At 43.3% G+C, this 18,783-nt stretch overlaps 1 protein-coding gene across 3 annotated transcripts in view; it reads right to left on the minus strand.

Moving 5' to 3' along the window:
• The window catches only part of ARHGAP26 (Rho GTPase activating protein 26), a gene marked incomplete at both ends in the record, with an annotated part of 484,977 nt that overhangs the window by 197,858 nt on the left and 268,336 nt on the right, over positions 1-18,783 (minus strand). For all 3 annotated transcript variants that reach the window (XM_079704014.1, XM_079704013.1, XM_079704012.1), the window contains 2 exons: positions 3,230-3,304; positions 7,770-7,835. In XM_079704014.1, coding sequence (XP_079560140.1) covers positions 3,230-3,304; positions 7,770-7,835 — 141 coding nt within the window. The remainder of the gene's footprint in view (positions 1-3,229; positions 3,305-7,769; positions 7,836-18,783) is intronic.

The following is an 18,783-nucleotide window of genomic DNA, read 5'->3' on the forward strand; positions in this document are numbered from 1 at the left end:
ATCTTAGTACCTGGTACATAATAGGGCATCCAGTGAATACAGATCCCAGAATAGGGAATGAATGGTTCACACTCAACCCAGCCATGTCAGGGAGAGGCTTTGGAGTATAGGAGCCATATTTTTTTACACTCTTGGCTAACCCAGTATAGTACAAGTACCAAGAACTGATGAAGATGAGAGCATGTTCACAAAGGGGAAGGGAGACAGGGCTCTGCCTTCAGGTCTGGAGTTTCTCTGGCCTAATGGGTGACCCCTCAATTCCAAGATCTCACGTTTAACTTAATTGATCCCTCAATTCCAAGATCTCATGTTTAACTATCTCATGCTTAACTTAATTGATAGTAAGAATCCCAGATACCATTTTCAACACTTTTGATTAGATCTTGCACTGTGGCCATCTCTCAACTCTGGTTGAACCTCAGTTTGGGATCCAGTCTATCTGTAATGCCTCCTGGCAGAGACAGCTGGCCTTGTGACTTTTCAGCTGCTGGTTTTTATTTCTCATGACATTTTTGAGATGTTCATGATTATTTTGTCTGTCCCTAGGAAAACTGAGGAAGAGAACAGGACAAATATCTTGTTCAAAGGTCACTAAGGGAAGTGATAAAAACAAGATCTTCTCATACCACTCTTTGCTTAGCACAAATGAGCTAAGATGGTCCTTTTTTAAATTAGCAAACCCGTCTAAAATGTTGTATTTCTTTTCATTAGTGTCACCTTACATAATCATCTGCTGCCTCTGAAATCTCTCTGCCCCTTCGACTCCCCTGTATCTAGTTGGTTACAAAGTCCCGCTGATTCTCTTTCTCCAGTCATTTTGAGCCTGTCCTTTTTTCCTGACCTCAGAGCAGCTATCTCGTTCAGCCATTGATCAGGTATCCTCTGCCTAATCTACCCCAACTGTCTTCTTCCTCCATGTGATTCCATAATCAGATGTGTGCTCCACATTGCTGCTAGCATTATCCTCCTAAAACTAGCATCTGATAGAGTTACACCTATGTTGGACATACTTTTTTTAAAAAAATCACCCAGTAGCATTATTTCAGAAAAGCACTCCTCCATCATTCTATTAATAATCCTGCTCAGTTCCCAGGGTTCTATGGACTAACCCCTCACACACCCTACTTGCCCCACCACCACCAACCTCCTAGAGGTGGCATGGGATCACCAGAGACAGGCACAGGATCCAGGCCATGGGGATCAATCTTCTGTATGTCATGTGACTGGCCTGAGACTGTGAAATGAATCATGTGAATGGCCCCCATATGGACCAATCAAAGTCCACCCTGGGACCTTCTGTTAAAACCGTCAAGAAAGACACTCTCCTTTCAGTGATACAAGCTTCAAGGACCACTGAGGCTGGATTATCTGGGACCTTCCCACAGAGAATATAGTCAATACGAAGACAAGTAGAGCTTACAAATAATGAGAAGCCAGAAGAAAGGAGTGGGAAAGCCTCCAACAGATGTGGAGTCACCAGACCCTGCCCTGCTTCTGCCATCTTGGACTCACCAGTAATGTGAACAAATAAATGGCTATTCTGAATTGTCTTCTTGACACTTTTGTATAAAAAGAGTACTAACACATGTAACTCCACTACTCTGAAATTTTAATAGCATCTTACTTCCTACAGAGAAAAAAAAACCCCAAACTCCTTAGCACAATATTCAAGTTCCTCAACCAAAGGGGTCATTTCAGCTTTTCAGCTTTCACTCTCCTGTTCCAGCCTCAAGTACTTTCAAATATTAAAATAATAATACTACTACTAGTGAAATCAATACTCTTGGTTTATAACATGTCCTGAATCTGAATTATTCTTCTGTTCTCTCCTTCACTACTCCATCTTCTAGATCCAGCTCCCACTGGGTGCCAGCATCATATTTTACATTACAGTTTTCACATACATGCATAACTCCCCCTACCTGGATACTCTGCAGACAAAGAATGACTCTTTCTAAAGTTTCATCTCTAGCACCTGACAATCTGCGTCTGAGAGCAGACACTCCACAAATGTTTGCAGCTCTGATTGGAAATGAAAGACTGAGGATTGATACCTGTTAGACTCTTCATTCTTTCTTACATTAGAACTTTTCAAAAATTAACCATATCACCGTACAACGCAGCAACTGCACTCTTGGGCATTTATCCCACAGAAACAAATTAATCTTCATACAAAAAGCTGTACACAGTGTTTACAGCAGCATTATTCACCCCCAGACTAGAAATAGCCCAGCTGTCCTTCATAGGGTGAATGGCTAAACAAACTGATCTCACTGCAACTACCATACATGAGACTTTGCTTACAAGAGGCGAGTAGCTCTCTCGAAAAGAGAGTTTTTCTGATCAACATGAGAGACGAGATTTCTATACATATGAAAATTATTTTCAGAAACTGGGATGGCAAAAAAAAAAAAAATGACAAATACTAACAAAGAGAAGTGTCCCTGCCCAAAACACTGAGCGGGGACCCTGAGCGACAGTCTATCTCTAACAGTGCATGGCTAGGCTTCCATGGGGATGAGTAACAGCCACGGATCTGTGAAATCTGATCTGTTTGCCATTTAGATCCACGTGACTCACCGAGGCTGCCTGCATTCATATCTAAAAATACAGGAAATCTGCAGCCAAGGCAAATTTGGCTCATTGGCTCATGGGTTTTTGATTCAAATGCTGCACATTTAGAGATAGTGGTTTTATATTTATACCAGCCAGCTGCAAAGGAGCTTCTGCTGCTCAAATGACAGAGACTAGGTGGAAATCTAGAAGCAAAGAGGATCAGAAGACTTAACTGCTTCTACACATTTTATCTGGGAGTCATGGGATGACACCTCCTCAGTCACGTGGAACATGAGATCTGAGGTCTTCTGCAGGCTACAAGGATTGAGCTTCCTTGGGCAATGGGTGTGCCCCATGAAATGCCGGTCTCCAAAGAGGACAGAGGGAGTCATGAGCTATTAAAGACAGAGTAGGGTGTGGCGGTCACATGAGTGGTGGAGCGCTACTTGGACTGGTGGTAACCAAGTCCACAGAGACGGTGTGGAGCCTTGGACTGGCCATTTTTTGTTTTGTCCAATTCCATTTAATGTCTCTTCCAGTAATGCCTGTGGCCATGACCACTGGTGAGTGGGTCAGTTGATTTCTGGGATTTACCTCTTGGACACCCAGATTCCTTCTCAAGAGGCTCCCCCTTCAACCATTGGGAACTGCCTGGCAGAGCCACTGCACTCACCCATCAGGATACTCAGCAGCTTCTGCACTCTGGAATTGACCCCCACGATTCGGTAGAGCCCTTGCTCATTGATCCCTGAGAAGAGAAACAGTGATGATTTAATTAGAGGCACATCAGAACACAAGTCAGGCCAACCCAGCCAAATGCACTTTTTTTTATTTTCTCGGGCCTTCTAAAAGCTGCTCTAATTAAAGTCCCCTGTCACTCAGCTCTGCTCTTAGCAAAGGAGTGGGATTTGGTACAACTGTCTAGGATTTCATGGATGTGCTGCACACTTCAGCCCTCGTATTAGTTCAGTCATCAGAGGGGCAGGAAACCTCCTCTTCTCTTGCCAAGGCAGCATCTGAAGAGTTTTGAAAGATGTGAAATATATAATTTTAAACATGTCATATTTAACCAGTTTTTTAATTTAAAAAGACAAAAATGAAATGATAAAAAAAATTTCATACTACAGAAAAGGATGAACACTTTACAAATTACTTTCACATAGAGAAGGCGAATATTGAGGTGTTGGGGCATTTTTAATTTTTGATAATATTATTAGCCAAAACTGAGAAATTAGAAAATCCATTTATTTGTGGTACAAATATTCTTCATAAAGAAAAAAGAGGGGCTTCCCTGGTGGCGCAGTGGTTGAGAGTCAGCCTGCCAATGCAGGGGACGCGGGTTCGTGCCCCGGTCCGGGAAGATCCCACATGCCGCGGAGCGGCTGGGCCCGTGAGCCATGGCCGCTGAGCCTGTGCGTCCAGAGCCTGTGCTCCGCAACGGGAGAGGCCACAACAGTGAGAGGCCCGCGTACCGCCAAAAGAAAGAAAAAAAAGAAAAAAGAGGGTCACCTTTCTTGAACCCAAGAAAACATTCAAATAGACTAAAAGGGGTTTACCTTCAAACACCCAAACAAAGAAACAAAACTAACCCGCCTCAGTACTTTGTTCATTTAACTGCAAGGATTAGATTATCACTGTATCATTTACATTCAGACCAAGTGATATGAAATGACTTTTCTCCTGCTGGTCCTAAGCCCATCATATCTGACACCTCTCAACTAACTGGTCTCTTGCTGCCTCTCATTCCCCTGATGTCCATTCTCCACCCAGTACCCAAAATGAGCTGCTCAAAGTGTCAATCAGCTCAAACCATCTCTTTTCTTAAAAACCTTCCAATGGCTTCCCATTGCATCTGGATCACAATTAAAACTGTAAGGCCCTACATGGTTGAGCACAGGCCCACCTCTGATTGCTTTATCAACCACCTTCATGATGCTCCAGCACCAATGGCCTTCCTGTTACTCCAATATACAAAGCTCATGCCTCCAAACCTCAGCCTCTGAACAAGATTCCCTCTACCTGTAACACTCTTCTCCCAGATCTTTTCATCATTCAGGTCTCAGCTTACATGCAACCTCTTCAATAGAAAGTATCCCAATGACCAACACTATTGGCCACTGCCTTACCCAGTTTTCTTTTCTTTATAGTAGTTAACGGTATCTGAAATCATCTTTCCTATTTGGTTTCTTGTTTGTCTTCCCCCACAACTACCAAGTAAACTTTAAGTACAGTGATTCTGTCTTCTTTACCATTATATCCCCAGCACCTAGATCAGTCTACAATATAGGACAGAATGAATAAAACATTCATCAGTTTGGGCCCAAAACAAAATTTCCTGGAATAAACTTGGGAAAAGCCTGACTCTGCAGTGTCTTCAACAAGACTTCTACAAAAGTGGAACTGATAAACAAAAGGAAGTGGTCTGGAATGAGAGGATTTTACAGCTCAAATGGATTGTAAAAGCACGTACATCAGGACTTCCCTGGTGGTCCAGTGGTAAAGAATCTGCCTTCCAATGCAGGGGACGTGGGTTCGATCCCGCATGTGGCGGGGCAACTAAGCCCTCGCGCCACAACTACTGAGCTCGTGCACCTCAACAAGAGAGCCCACGTGCCACAAACTACAGAGCCCATGCACCCTGGAGACTGGGCACCACAACTAGAGAGAAGCCCACGCGGCACAACTAGAGAGAAGCCCACGCGCTGCAACTAGAGAGAAGCCTGCGTGCTGCAACCAAGACCCGACGCAGCTAAAAAAAAAGCATGTACATCATCCTGCCTGCTTCACCGGCTAGGAGACCCCGGGTCTCCTAAGGGACGGGCCCCAAGTTACTAAGTAGCAGAACCATTATTCAGTCATGTGGTGGCTTGAAGGGCTTATCCTTTCTGAAACATCTCTACTTCTTTTGTCCTTGTGCTTTCCTGGAGCTTGACACACTCCCAGCTCCTGCTGGATGATTAATGGACCTCAGAGAGTACGGGAAGTCTGTTCACCTTTGGTCACCACCAATATGTGTGTACATACACGTACTGCAGTAGGGAGACAACCCACTCCCTTCCAAGCATTTATGCAAAAATGGCATTTAACACACACCGTCCTTGACTCCTCTTTGTGCTAAATGAAAACTTCTCAAGCTGTTAAAATACATCATGTTCATCCTCAGTTTAGAGGGGGAGGGGACGAGGAGGCAGAGGCTAAGAGACCAGACCAACTGGTGACCCTCTTCTTCCTCTACTGCTTATTGCACATATTTTCTGGTTTTATATCAGAAAAAGTCATCCTCCTGAGCTATGGGTTTGCATTTATCACACAGATTCTGTGAAGGATTTTAAATGATTAGGTGGCCCTCTTGGTTTTGGCGGCTGAAAACTGAGAGACAAAGTGGTCGGCCCACCTCCGGCATGTACATGAACTTCATCGTAGAGGGGAGGGGACTTCTGTTTTGAACTCATTTTGGGCTCCATTTTTACACCTTAACCTTTGTTAACCCTGTACCTCTGATTTCTCATTCTTTCCTTTTAAAATGATGAGCAAAAATCAAATGGCTGGTGAAAAATTACCTTAGTAATACACACTTTTAAAAAAGTAGAAACTGCAGTTATGGAAAATAGACAAATCCATGGAAGATAGTGAAAAACAGCAGAGACACCCACTGACAACCTGTGCAGGTATGATCTCTCCCCTCCCCACTATCCCCAGAACCAGTTCAGAGTGGGCAGGCTGGTTCGTAACTTGCATTTTTCACTTAATATATAATAATGAAAATCTTGGATTTCAATAAATATATTTCCACTGCATTTTTAGTGATTCACTGTTTCACTGCATGCATGTAGCACACTGCTGATTTAACCAATTTTTGAGACGTTTGGCCAGTTTCTGATTTTTTTGCCTTAACAGCATAGTATAAACATCTCTGTGGCTCAAGTTGGCCCATGACCTTATTTCCTCAAGATCAGTCCCCAGAAATCTCGTCTACTACTTTACATTCTCTGCCTATATTTTACATATCTTTGCAAGCTACCTTAACTCTTCATTGAAGGAAGGTACAGCAGAAATAAGGAAACATCTATAAGAATGTTAGCACACATTAAAATAATTACCTTGGAAAGAATACTTTTTGACTAGGCACCTAGGAATAGAACTTATAAGGGTATTTTTTTTTCTTCCCCTCTACTCAGTGCTTCATAGCCTTTATAAACATGCTTATATTTCTGAACTGGCATATTTCTGTTTTAAAAGACAGAACTTCCTCAAACAAATAAAAAGGGCTGGAGGGTTGAGAGGCTGTAGAATAAATAAGATTCCCATCTTTGACAATGGTTCAAATCAAATCCAGTGGAAAGACAGTGATCAGCTTTTCTCTGCGTACAACAGACAGTGCATTCAAAGCTCGAAACTGCCGGAATTGAGGAATCCCCTCTGCGGCGATCTTTGCAGAGGGGACGGAGATCACGGGAATGAACCAGCTTCCCTGACCTCAAAGCGCTGTTCCTACGGACCCAGGAAAGGTCAGTGTTTGACAGGCAGGGCCTGACCGCAGCACCACGGCAGGAAAACAGGGGACTGACCCCTTCTCCCTACCCAGATAGTGCCCAGGGCAGGGTTCCTAATCTGGGGTCTACAGAGCCCAAGAGGCCCACTAGAGAATTCAGAGTGTCTATCAACTTCCATAGGAAAACAACCACACCTTTATTTCCACTAACCTATAAATGAAATTAAACATTTCCTTCCACTGCAATATAAGCAACAAATCACAGCATTAGCAGTACCTGCAACTTGGTCAGAAACCACAGATATTTTCCGAACATATTACAGCTGTTACAGACACCCTGAACTATCACTATTTCTGAATTATGCTAGTTATCAGACCCACCACTGTAACTGAAAGTGTTAACAAAGAAACATATATATTATTATACCACAACCATGGTTTTAGTATTTTAACTGAATTTCAGTAACTGGATTCCTTATAATCCCATGTATTTGATATGCATGCATTTAAAACAATCTTCTGATCAGCCAAAGAGGTTGACGACTAAATCAGTTGAGAGCCCCTCCACTTCAGAGCAACAGGCCTTGTGGGAACACACCGCCAATGGCATTTGGAGAGTTAAAGAGTCACTTGAAATTGGGAATCAGCAGGTAGCAGGTCTGCCACCTCACCAGATGCGTAACCTTCACTGAGAACAATGCCATCTGTTGAACTACTTTACCTCTGGTTTCCACAGCGTGGATGCATTTCCTGATGATGCTGAAGCCAATGCTGTCCAACTGTGCAGCTGAAAGAGGAAGAAAGGGGCAGTCAAGTTGCTAGCCGTGCACACCAACCTCGGAACAGTGCTTGACCAACCCAGAATGACTCAGTCCCATGGCGCGGCCATGTAGCCTTTTTATTTTTTCCACTGAAAGTACAGGAATGATTCAAAATGTAAAATTGCTGGCATTCATGAGGAGCTTACCATATGCCAGGTACAGTGCTAAGTACCATTTTGCACATACTATCTCATTTAATTTTCATGGTAACTCTCTGCAAGGTTATCCTCTATTTACAGCTGATGAAACTGCAGCACAGAGTGATGAGCACTTTACTGAAGGAGTAACTAAGCAAACTTTAAATTGTTTTGTTAGTATCAGGAGCTGTAGGACTAACTGCTTGTTGGTCTCCTTCAAAAAGCATAAAGTAAATGCTCGATAAATGTCAGGTAAGTGCTCCACAGAGCTCACCTTGTTTAATCCTAGCAAGTCCTCTAGGTTGGTACTATCATGAGTCCCAAATTACACATGAAGAAACTGAGATTTGGCAAAGCTAAATATCTTGACCAAAGTTGCAGAGTTAATATGTGGGAGACTCGCTCCAGAGCCTGTACAACTTTAAATGCCTTAAAAGTGACTGAAAAATAAAATAAAAGTAAACATTAAAAAAAAAAGTGACTCTGAGTTAAAGAGGGGAATAAAATTCTGCTCAGATGACTAGAAAAAAGGAAAAGTGACCAGGAGGACAATTAAAATAGCCAAGGACAAAGAAGCTATCTAAGGAAAAAGCAATAAGGCAGAAGAGCCCTCCTCTGTGTGGTAAATCAGCAGGTGGTGACAGGTTCTCCATCTGCTCCAAAACCCCCTAATGTCACTCAGAAAATAAATGGCAAATAGCAGCAACTTCTTCCACAGCATAGAACCAACTGCCAACCTGGCAACAGGGCTGGAAACCCACCAAAATTCATCCCCATGCTTTGGTTACCCAATGATTAGACGTGGGTGGCAATCTATAAGAATGGGTTCAGGGCTTCCCTGGTGGTGCAGTGGTTGAGAATCTGCCTGCCAATGCAGGGGACACGGGTTCGTGCCCCGGTCCGGGAGGATCCCACATGCCGCGGAGCAACTGGGCCCGAGAGCCACAACTACTGAGCCTGCGCGTCTGGAGCCTGTGCTCCGCAACAAGAGAGGCCACAACAGTGAGAGGCCCGCGCACCACGATGAGGAGTGGCCCCCGCTCGCCGCAACTGGAGAGAGCCCTCGCGCAGAAATGAAGACCCAACACAGCCAAAAATAATAAATAAATAAATAATTAAAAAAAAAAAAAAAGAATGGGTTCATCTTTGACCTCCTTAGGACATCAGGACAAGACATTCTACAAACCAGTGTTCCGAGTGGAAAAGGGAATGGCAGAAAGGAGGAAGGTGCGTATTTATAAACACTTGTCATCATCCCAGGGCAAGAAATAAACTTGTAAAATATGAGAACTGAACTGAACTTGAACTCAGCTTGGATCTAACCCAAATGGAATCTCTCCAATTCTTAATATATATGGGTGAATGTAGGTCCAATGAAGAAAAAAATCCTTTAAAAAAATAACTGAAAATTCCCCAAATCAAATTAAAAAGGAATTCTAATTTCCCCAAACTTCTCTCCCCAAAAAGAATCAGCTCTTGCTCTTACATGTGTACTTATCACTTGGTGGTACTTATTAATAAATATACTTGGCCTCTAGGATAGTAAGTAAAGTACCAGAAAAGGAGGAAAACAATGTTCTTCTTCCTGGAGACCACCTGCTATACAAACCATTGTTCTTATACCCTTAAAACTATAAGGAGCCTACTAACTCAATCCCTTGCTTCTTCTAGTATGAACCAAGTATTTACTCTGCAAATTGTGTTGTATCAAGCTTTCTGATTCAGATCGAGATCACTCTTCCAAATGAAACTCAACTCATACCACAGACTTTTCCCAAATTTTATAACAAACTGTAATACACAGCCTAAATATCTGTTGGAATCTAGGCAAGATTTTTTTTAAATAACGACCTTACTGAGATATAATTCACATATTTAAAGCTTACAGTTCATTAATTTCTAGTATATTTACAAATATATAGATCATCACCCTCTACATAACATTTTCATCATCCCCCATGAAAAACCTCATACATATTAGCAGTAACTCCCTATTTCCCCCACTCCCTCAGCTCCTAGAAACCACAAATCTACCTTCTGTCTCTATAGACTCGCCTATTCTGGACATTTCATATAACTGCAACCATATGATACACTGTCTTTTGTATCTAGTTTCTTTCACTTAGTATAATGTTTTCCAGGTTCCTCTATGTTGTAGCATTAATACACTTCATTCCTTTTTATGACTAAATAATATTCCATTGTCTGGATATACCCCATTCCATTTACCCATTCATCAGCTGTTGGTTTCTACTTTTTGCCTATTATGAATAATGCTACTAGGAACACCCGCGTACAAATCTTTGTGTGGACGTATATTTTCATTTCTCTTCAGTATGTACCCAGGAGTGGAAGTGCTAGGTTATATGGTAACTCTATGCTTAACTTTTTGAGGAAATGCCAAACCACTTTCTAAAGCACTGGACCATTTTACATTCCCACCAGCAACATATGAAGGTTCCAATTTCTCCACATCCCTGCCAACATCTGTTATTGTCTTTTTTATTACTGCCGTTCTGGTGCATGTGAAATGGTAGCTCATTGTGGTTCTGACTTGCATTTCCCTAATGACTAATGATGTTGGGCACCTTTTCATGTGTAGGGGAGAATTTTCATTCCTTTATACAATAGTCAGAACAGAGCCTACTGGCAAGTATTTGTTAGAGGGGAAATTACTTTCTATACTTAAGGAGGTTTCCCAAATGTCCATAATGTGATTCAATAGTCAGTTGAAGCCTTTTGGTTCTTCTTTTGAGATGTGCTTAAGAGGATCCTTGCATACGAATGATAGTCAAAGAAGTTTGGGAGATTAAGAACTGCAGTTGTGGACAGTGCTCTGGGGAGCTGCTGAGACAGATTGCAAATTTGGAAATTTTAAGAGTAGGTTTGTGAACATGGTCTTGTTTTAGGCATTGATGAAGTTCTGTTCTGGACAAAGAGTATTTTGCTTCCTTAACCTGTGAACATGGATAAAAGTTTTGAAAAACTGGAAATAACCTGGCAGCTGACAGTGATGACCCCAGTGGCCAGAAGATATGTGCTCATAAAGCCACCAGCCCAACTAGCAGAAGAAATACGGACAAAGCTAGATATAACCCTGTAGAGACAAATCAGTCCTTGACCTTTTCTCATGGAACTGTGGGAAGCTGGATCCTTTTCTAGGTAAGTAATGGTTAATGGAAGAGAACACAATGGAACCTCCCAAGTATATCCAGAAAAAAACTAAATTCCACTAACCTACATTAACTACAATTATTTATTTTGGAAAATGGCAAAGCAACCCCCCGCGCCCCCCCCCACAAATCTCTGAATAAATGTTCCTTCTTTGGTTTTCCCAACATTAGAAGTTCTCCATTTTGTTTTATACCAGCAAACCCCTTTTCTTGAAATAAATCTTACACAGATGCTACACATAAAGGCCTTCCACATTACACGTGTAACAGTATTTATTAGTATATATTAGTTGTCTAAGTCCAAATACATATAACAAATTCACATACTGCAAAGTCAAATGCTAAGAGCGCAAGGTAACTCTCTATTAGCCTCTAATGTGTTCAAGTCGCGTACTGATAATTATTGCAGTTTTATAAACAAACCTGGGTTCAGAAATAGAATTCATATCAAACAACAGTTCCCAATAAGGAACTCATGAAATATAGTTTACCTATTGTTATTCCAAATCTCTGAACTGGAACTGGTATAAATTATTACACTGCTCCCTGCACTGGCACTTCCCTGTATCTCTCTGTCTCTGGTACCACCCCCACCACACACACACACATACACACGCACGCACACGCACATACACAGGTTTGACTGCTACTCTCATCAACCTGAGCTTCCTGCTGATGTTATGATTAGGTTACTAATGATGAACAACTGCTTTCTTATTTAACATGTACCGAGTACCACCGATGTGATACGGACCATGGTGCATCCATAACCAGATCATTAGTCCTGATCTCTGCCCAGCAGGTACATAATCTAAGTTAATTGAGCTCTCCTACTTGAAAAATCCAGTTTCCACTAAAAGGTTTAGAACACCATCACCACCGAGCAGAGTTTGCTAATGACAGAAAAAGTCTGAGCAGCCCGCCAGATGGAAGCGGCTGTCCTTAATCCCTTCAAGCAGGTGATTCAGCTCTTTTACTGAGCCCAGGCTCAGAAAAGGTCAGGGATTTATTTGCAATTGCTGTATCCTTATAATCTCCAGAAATAATCTCTCATTAAATATCTACTTGCATTATTCCCTTAATTTGACTGGTGATGAATTGCTGCAGGGCCAGTGGCTTCCAGGCCTGACACCCACCGTCTGGCAGTTAAGGCTTGGACCAGCTTACCTTCCTGACTCAACCTCGAGTTCACCTCTGCCCAGGTTTACGCACAGGGCAGGCCAAACAGTTGTCATATAATGAATGTTCACAGAGCTCGCATCGAACACCCAGGTTGACGCACCAAGTTAGAAAAGGGTCATCCCCTTAACTGTCATGTCAACTTTTGAAGCATTATTTGTCTGCTTTTAGAGAAAGGAAAGGGCCAGGGTCACACAAACCTATTTTCTCAAAGCTCTCTGGAGAACAGGAGGACATGAGACAGGTGGTTTGACTCTCAGCCAACCTGGAGAATATTAGGGCTGAAGTGGGAGGAGGATGCCTGGCAGACCTTTGGGGCTTATGCTTATCATGCCCAGGGTACGAACTCTGAGAGTAAGGAGGCAGGTTAAATTCAGGAACTGACTGTTTTACTGCAAAGGGCTTAAAACAACAACATACTGTAAGGTTCAGTCAAATTGTTTAAAAGAAGGAGGCTGGTGGGCCAGGTACAGGCAGGATTTTAGCATAACCTTCAATGCCCTGTTCTGTAGCTTCTAGTACCTCACACTACCTCATCTGACACTGCCTGGCCTTTAAAAACAAAACAAAACAAGCAAAAAACCCCAAAAGAGGCATGTAGGTGATGGTAGAGGGTGAGAACTCCAATAAAATCATGAGCCTAGGGGTCTTCCCTGGTGGCGCAGTGGTTGGGAGTCCGCCTGCCGATGCAGGGGACGCGGGTTCGTGCCCTGGTCTGGGAGGATCCCACGTGCCGCGGAGCGGCTGGGCCCGTGGGCCGTGGCCGCTGGGCCTGTGCGTCCAGAGCCTGTGCTCCGCAACGGGAGAGACCACGGCAGTGAGAGGCCCGCATATCGCAAAAAACAAACAAAAAAAAAAACAAAAAAAAATCATGAGCCTAACCCTCAGCACTCCCCTTCTTTCTTACCCCCCATATGCAAATTATCACCTCAATTTTACCTCCTATTGAGTCTCAATTTTATCTAGTTCTCTCTGCCTTCACCACACCCACCCTGGTCCTGGACCAGGTCCTGGTCATCTGCTACCAGGATGGTTCCAAGCCCCTCCTACCTGGTCTCTTCACACCTCCTCTGGCTCCCTCCAAGCTGCCCTCCACCCCGCAGCACCCATGACCTTGACAAAACCAGACCACATTACCCCTCTGCTTAAACACTCAGTGACACCCCACTGCTCTTGGGATGATAACCCCAGCCCTTAACATGGCCCACACAGCCCTGCATGGTCTGGCCCCAGCCTCATCTCAGTCCCTCCCCTATGTCTCAGCATCCCAACCACACTGGCTTCCTCTCCGAGTATCCAACTGACCACGCTTTCTCCTCAGCCTTTGCACAAGCTGTGGATTTCACCTGGGAGCCCCTTGGCCCAAATAACTCAGAATTCTCAGGTCTCCCCCATCAAGTATCATCTCCTCAAAAAAGCCTCTCTGACCCCTCCACCTAGATTAATGCCTCCATCATGCACTTGGATATAATGCCATCAACCTCTCCTTCAGAGTATGCAGCACAATTACAGGTTTACCTTTATTAGTATAATGCAGGGAATTCCCTGGCAGTCCAGTGGTTAGAACTCCGCGCTTTCACTGCCAAGGGCCCAGGTTCAATCCCTGGTTGGGGAACTAAGATCCCACAAGCTGCATGGTATGGCATGAATGAACGAACGAATGAATGAATAAATGATATGATCCTGCAAAAAATGTCTGTCTATCAAACTAGATATGCACGTTCATAAAGGCAATGGTCCATGTATAACTTTACTTATTTATTTTATTCACTACTATATCTGTCTTTCACTGTCCCCTATAGTGCTAGAAATGAAGTGGAAGCCTGTAACTTTTCATTTGGTGTAATTTTTCACTTTGGATGCAAGGATAGGTAAATTGGTGACTGAATGGCAGGAAGAGTTGCTGAGGGGCAGTGTCTTAGAGTCAAAATTACCCTTCAAACTTCAACTGATGTAAACCCTATGAAAGTAGATGAGTTAAGTAAGCTTCTGGTCCTCAGCTATTCCATCTTTTGAGAGGATATAGAGGTTAAATAAAGAAATGAATGGCTTAATCTAACCACTTCCTTCCTTCCTGTATCAGTACAAAGAGGTATTACCACCAAACAGTACAGCCCCAAGAATCAGTCCTAGAAAAGGGAAAAATGAAACCTGTGCAAGCCAAGACATGGAACAGAAGAGACAAAACCAAGTTTAGGTTTCCTGGACACTTTTAGAAATCTTTTGCTTGCCCACTGAGGCATCACTATCACTGTGCTGCATGTGGTATGAAACTAGGCTGCCTACTTCTTTTCACGTCATACTAACTGAGCCATCTAAACAGTCAGACAGGCCTGAGCATTGAGAAAGCTCTAGAAGACAAGAGCATTCCCCCCTAGAATTTTGTGCTACTCACTCTTCAGGTCCAGGAGCCCCTCTGCTAAAAATTACTGACCTGCTGTTGCCTATCTCCAAATCATCAGTATTCACAACACCCAGAAACTAGGCAACAAGTGGCCAAATCACCAATTCTGAATAGAAGGGACCTTTCCATATCATAGGTTGACTGACGGACATATAGTCTGAAAAAAACGATGCTTTGGGATATGCCCAAAGTTACCCCATATGTGCATCCCAGGAATTCTAACAGACCTCAAACCTCTCCTTCTCAAAAGGAGAGGAGCTGACCTACCTGAATTAGGCTCAGCATGAATTAGATGGAATTACCACTTTGCTAAAGCTGGTATTCGACAAGTTTTTCCTAGTCTGAAAAACTTCCCTAGGAAATTTATTCAACTTTCCTTTGATCAAAAAACCACCTTTCAAGTGTTTTTTATGGGAGAAATGGAATTTTCTAGAAATAAAAACAAGAGAACTGAGACATAAAGGAAGTCACTGCTGCGCTTTTAATGTGGATGGATACAGGAGGTTGTCTGGAGTTTCTGAGAGCGGCCCACCATTTTATGGACAGTTCCCAGGGCATGTTCTCACCACAGAAATTTACTCAATTTCCCTATGTAATTTGCTCTGTGATTTGCTCTTTAAAGCTCGGCCTGCCTCGCTCATTCTGAATTTAATCCATTTCAGCATCATTAAAAGCCATGAAGAAAAACACCCACATTGAATTGAATACAAAATCCCATCTGGAAAAGAGATTTCCAATTGGCTCACACACTCAGAGGAGCTCACACCCTTTCTCCTCAGCATGTGAAGCCCCATAGTTGCCAGGGCTCCCTGGCTGTGGCCCCTGGAAAACCATCCTCATGAAGCTTCCAGTGGGCCCAAAAAAGGTGTGAGTTCTTTACTTTGGCAATTACCCAGAGCAAGTTCTTTTTTTTTTTTTTTTGCGGTACGCAGGCCTCTCACTGTTGTGGCCTCTCCCGTTGAGGAGCACAGGCTCCGGACGCACAGGCTCAGTGGCCATGGCTCACGGGCCCAGCCTCTCCGCGGCATGTGGGATCTTCCCGGACCAGGGCACGAACCCGCGTCCCCAGCATCGGCAGGCGGACTCTCAAACACTGTGCCAGAGCCAGTTTTTAATCCCAGATCAGCTCCCCAATCCTGTGTGCCATCCCACTCCACTGCCAACTGCCCTATACTCTGTTCCCCAGCTAGGTACTCAGGGAATACGAATGAACTTTAATATTGATTGAAGTCATACAGACAGAAGTGGTATGTACTGGAAAAAGAACAATGAGCTTTAAAGCCAGACAAACCTGGCTTAGAATCCGGTCTCTGCCACCTTAGGTGAGAAGCTTCACCTTCCTCACCTGTGTGGTCGGGATAACTCACCTAGGTGTTGCAAAGGTCAAATGAAATGCACAGCAACTGAGACTTACTTGATATTCAAAAATGGTCATTACCAGTACTACAATATTAGGATGTAGTAACTACAGTACATCATAATATTTGAATCAAACTTTCCAGTTGATGAAAAACTTTTTTTTTTTTTTTAATTTATTTTTTTTGCGGTACGCGGGCTTCTCACTGTTGTGGCCTCTCCCGTTGCGGAGCACAGGCTCCAGACGCGCAGGCCCAGCGGCCATGGCTCACGGGCCCAGCCGCTCCGTGGCATGTGGGATCCTCCCGGACCGGGGCACAAGCCCATGTCCCCTGCATCGGCAGGCGGACTCTCAACCACTGCGCCACCAGGGAAACCCCTGATGAAAAACTCTTCATACCCAAGTTCATGTTAACCTTACAATAATCCCATGGGGTACTTATTATTACTATTCTTACTGATAACTTCTTGCTGTGTTTCCACACAAGTAAGTATGATGAAGGACAATACATTACCATTTATGGAATAAGTTAATAAATTATAGCTTACTTGATTTTTCCAGTATATCTGTTAAGTTTTTTTTTTTTTTTTTTTTTTTTTTGCGGTACGCGGGCCTCTCACTGCTGTGGCCTCTCCCGCCGCGGAGCACAGGCTCCGGATGCGCAGGCTCAGCAGCCATGGCTCACGGGCCCAGCCGCTCCGCGGCATATGGGATCCTCCCAGACCGGGGCACGAACCCGTATCCCCTGCATCGGCAGGCGGACCCCCAACCACTGCGCCACCAGGGAGGCCCTATCTGTTAAGTTTTTATGATGAGAAAAGCCAGGCTCATGATGTTAAGTGGTACCAACAATGGTGATGGCAGTAGTAACACTTACTGAGCACACAGCGTTGCTCTGGACTGAGCACTTAATTGCATCATATCATCATCATCACCATCCCTATTTTGCAGGCAGGAAACCTTGGTTCAAACAAGGCTAAGGAGCTTCTATGTGATTATGGCGTTAGTGAGTGGTGGAACCAGGATTCTAACTCGGGCTGACTCCAGGGCTCATCCTCTTCTATTCCCTGCTCTTCTGCTGAAGTTCACATAATTAGTCAGAAAAGGACTGAGGCTGGGGTCACATTTTCTGGATTCTGCCCTTTCTACTCCAGTAGCAGTTCCCAAATCTAGTGGACCACAGACCCAGGGGCATGCTTGCTGCAATGCAGATTCTGGGTGCCCTCCCAGAGGCTATGCTTCAGTAGGTGTGAGAATCACACGGGATAACACTGTACTGTACACCAAGCAATTAAAACTATTATCACTAAAGACAGATACAAATGATTACTGACTATTAATTAATGGGTAATATCTATTCCACAGTCCCCATCTGATAATAATGATTCACCAGTGCTATGTACCTCAAAATGTAATGCTGGCTTGTGCCATTGGGGTATATGAAATGATTCTAAGTAGTTCATAAATAAATATTTGCGATAGTTATACACTTATTTTAATAAGCATTATAAATGTATGGTTTATCACACAAAGCACGATATGTTTTTTAAATAAATGTAGTCTAAAAATAATGAATAAATAAATAAATAAATAAATGTAGTCTAAAAAGAGTGAATTGATTTTAAAAAACAGTTAAGTAAATAATACTACAGGTGGCATATGTATATGTTAAAAAAAATAATGAAGGTGACAAACAACACATTTGGGAACTACTGTCCTAACTTGTACCACACACCACCTTCAACTTAGCTGAAAGGACAAGACGGGAGGGTACCACATTCTACCAGCAAGCTGTCCTATTTCAATAGTCATCCTTGATTCCTTGCTGTCTTTCACACCCCATATCCAATCTGTTAGCCAGTCCCATCAGTAATAACTTACACCTAGCATCCAACTACTTCTCACCATCTCCATTGCTAATACCTTGGTCCAAGCCACATCATCTTTTGCCTGGACTGCTCCAATGGCCTCTCAACTGTTTCTCCTTTTGCCCCCTACAGTTGATTCTCTGCTGGCAGCCAGAATCATCTTTTAAAAATATACATTGGCTCATGTCACTCGCCTGATCAAAACTCTCCAGGGACTTCTCATGACACTTACAACACAATCCCATCTCCTGACCACAGCCTCACATGGTCCAGCCTACCTGACCACTCTCCCTCTGGCCTTTGCCAATCCCATCACAAGGGTCCTTCCTGATACTCCTTGAACACCGCTAGTTCATCCCCTCTGCCGCAGGGGCCTTTGTACATGCTGGTTCCTCTGCCAGCTCCTGACAGGCCACCCTCCCTCTGTTTGTTCAGGCTTCTCCTCAAATGTCACCTCTTGGGGGAGGCCTCCTCTGCTCCTGGTATCTAAAATAGCCACCCTTCAGGGGAGGGATGGACTGGGAGTTTGGGATGAGTAGATACAAACTATTACATATGGAATGGATAAACAACAAGGTCCTACTGTATAGCACAGGGAACGATGCTCAATATCCTGGGATAAACCATAGTGGAAAAGATTAAAAAAATAATGTATATATATATGTATAACTGAGCCACTTTGCTGTACAGCAGAAATTAACACAACACTGTAAATCAAGTATACTTCAATTAAAAATAAATTAAAAATAAAATAAAATAGCCACCTTCCCTTGTTACTCTCTATCCCTTTGCTCTT

The sequence above is a fragment of the Hyperoodon ampullatus genome (genome assembly GCF_949752795.1).
Source record: "Hyperoodon ampullatus genome assembly, chromosome: 4".
Classification (NCBI taxonomy): Eukaryota; Metazoa; Chordata; class Mammalia; order Artiodactyla; family Ziphiidae; genus Hyperoodon; species Hyperoodon ampullatus.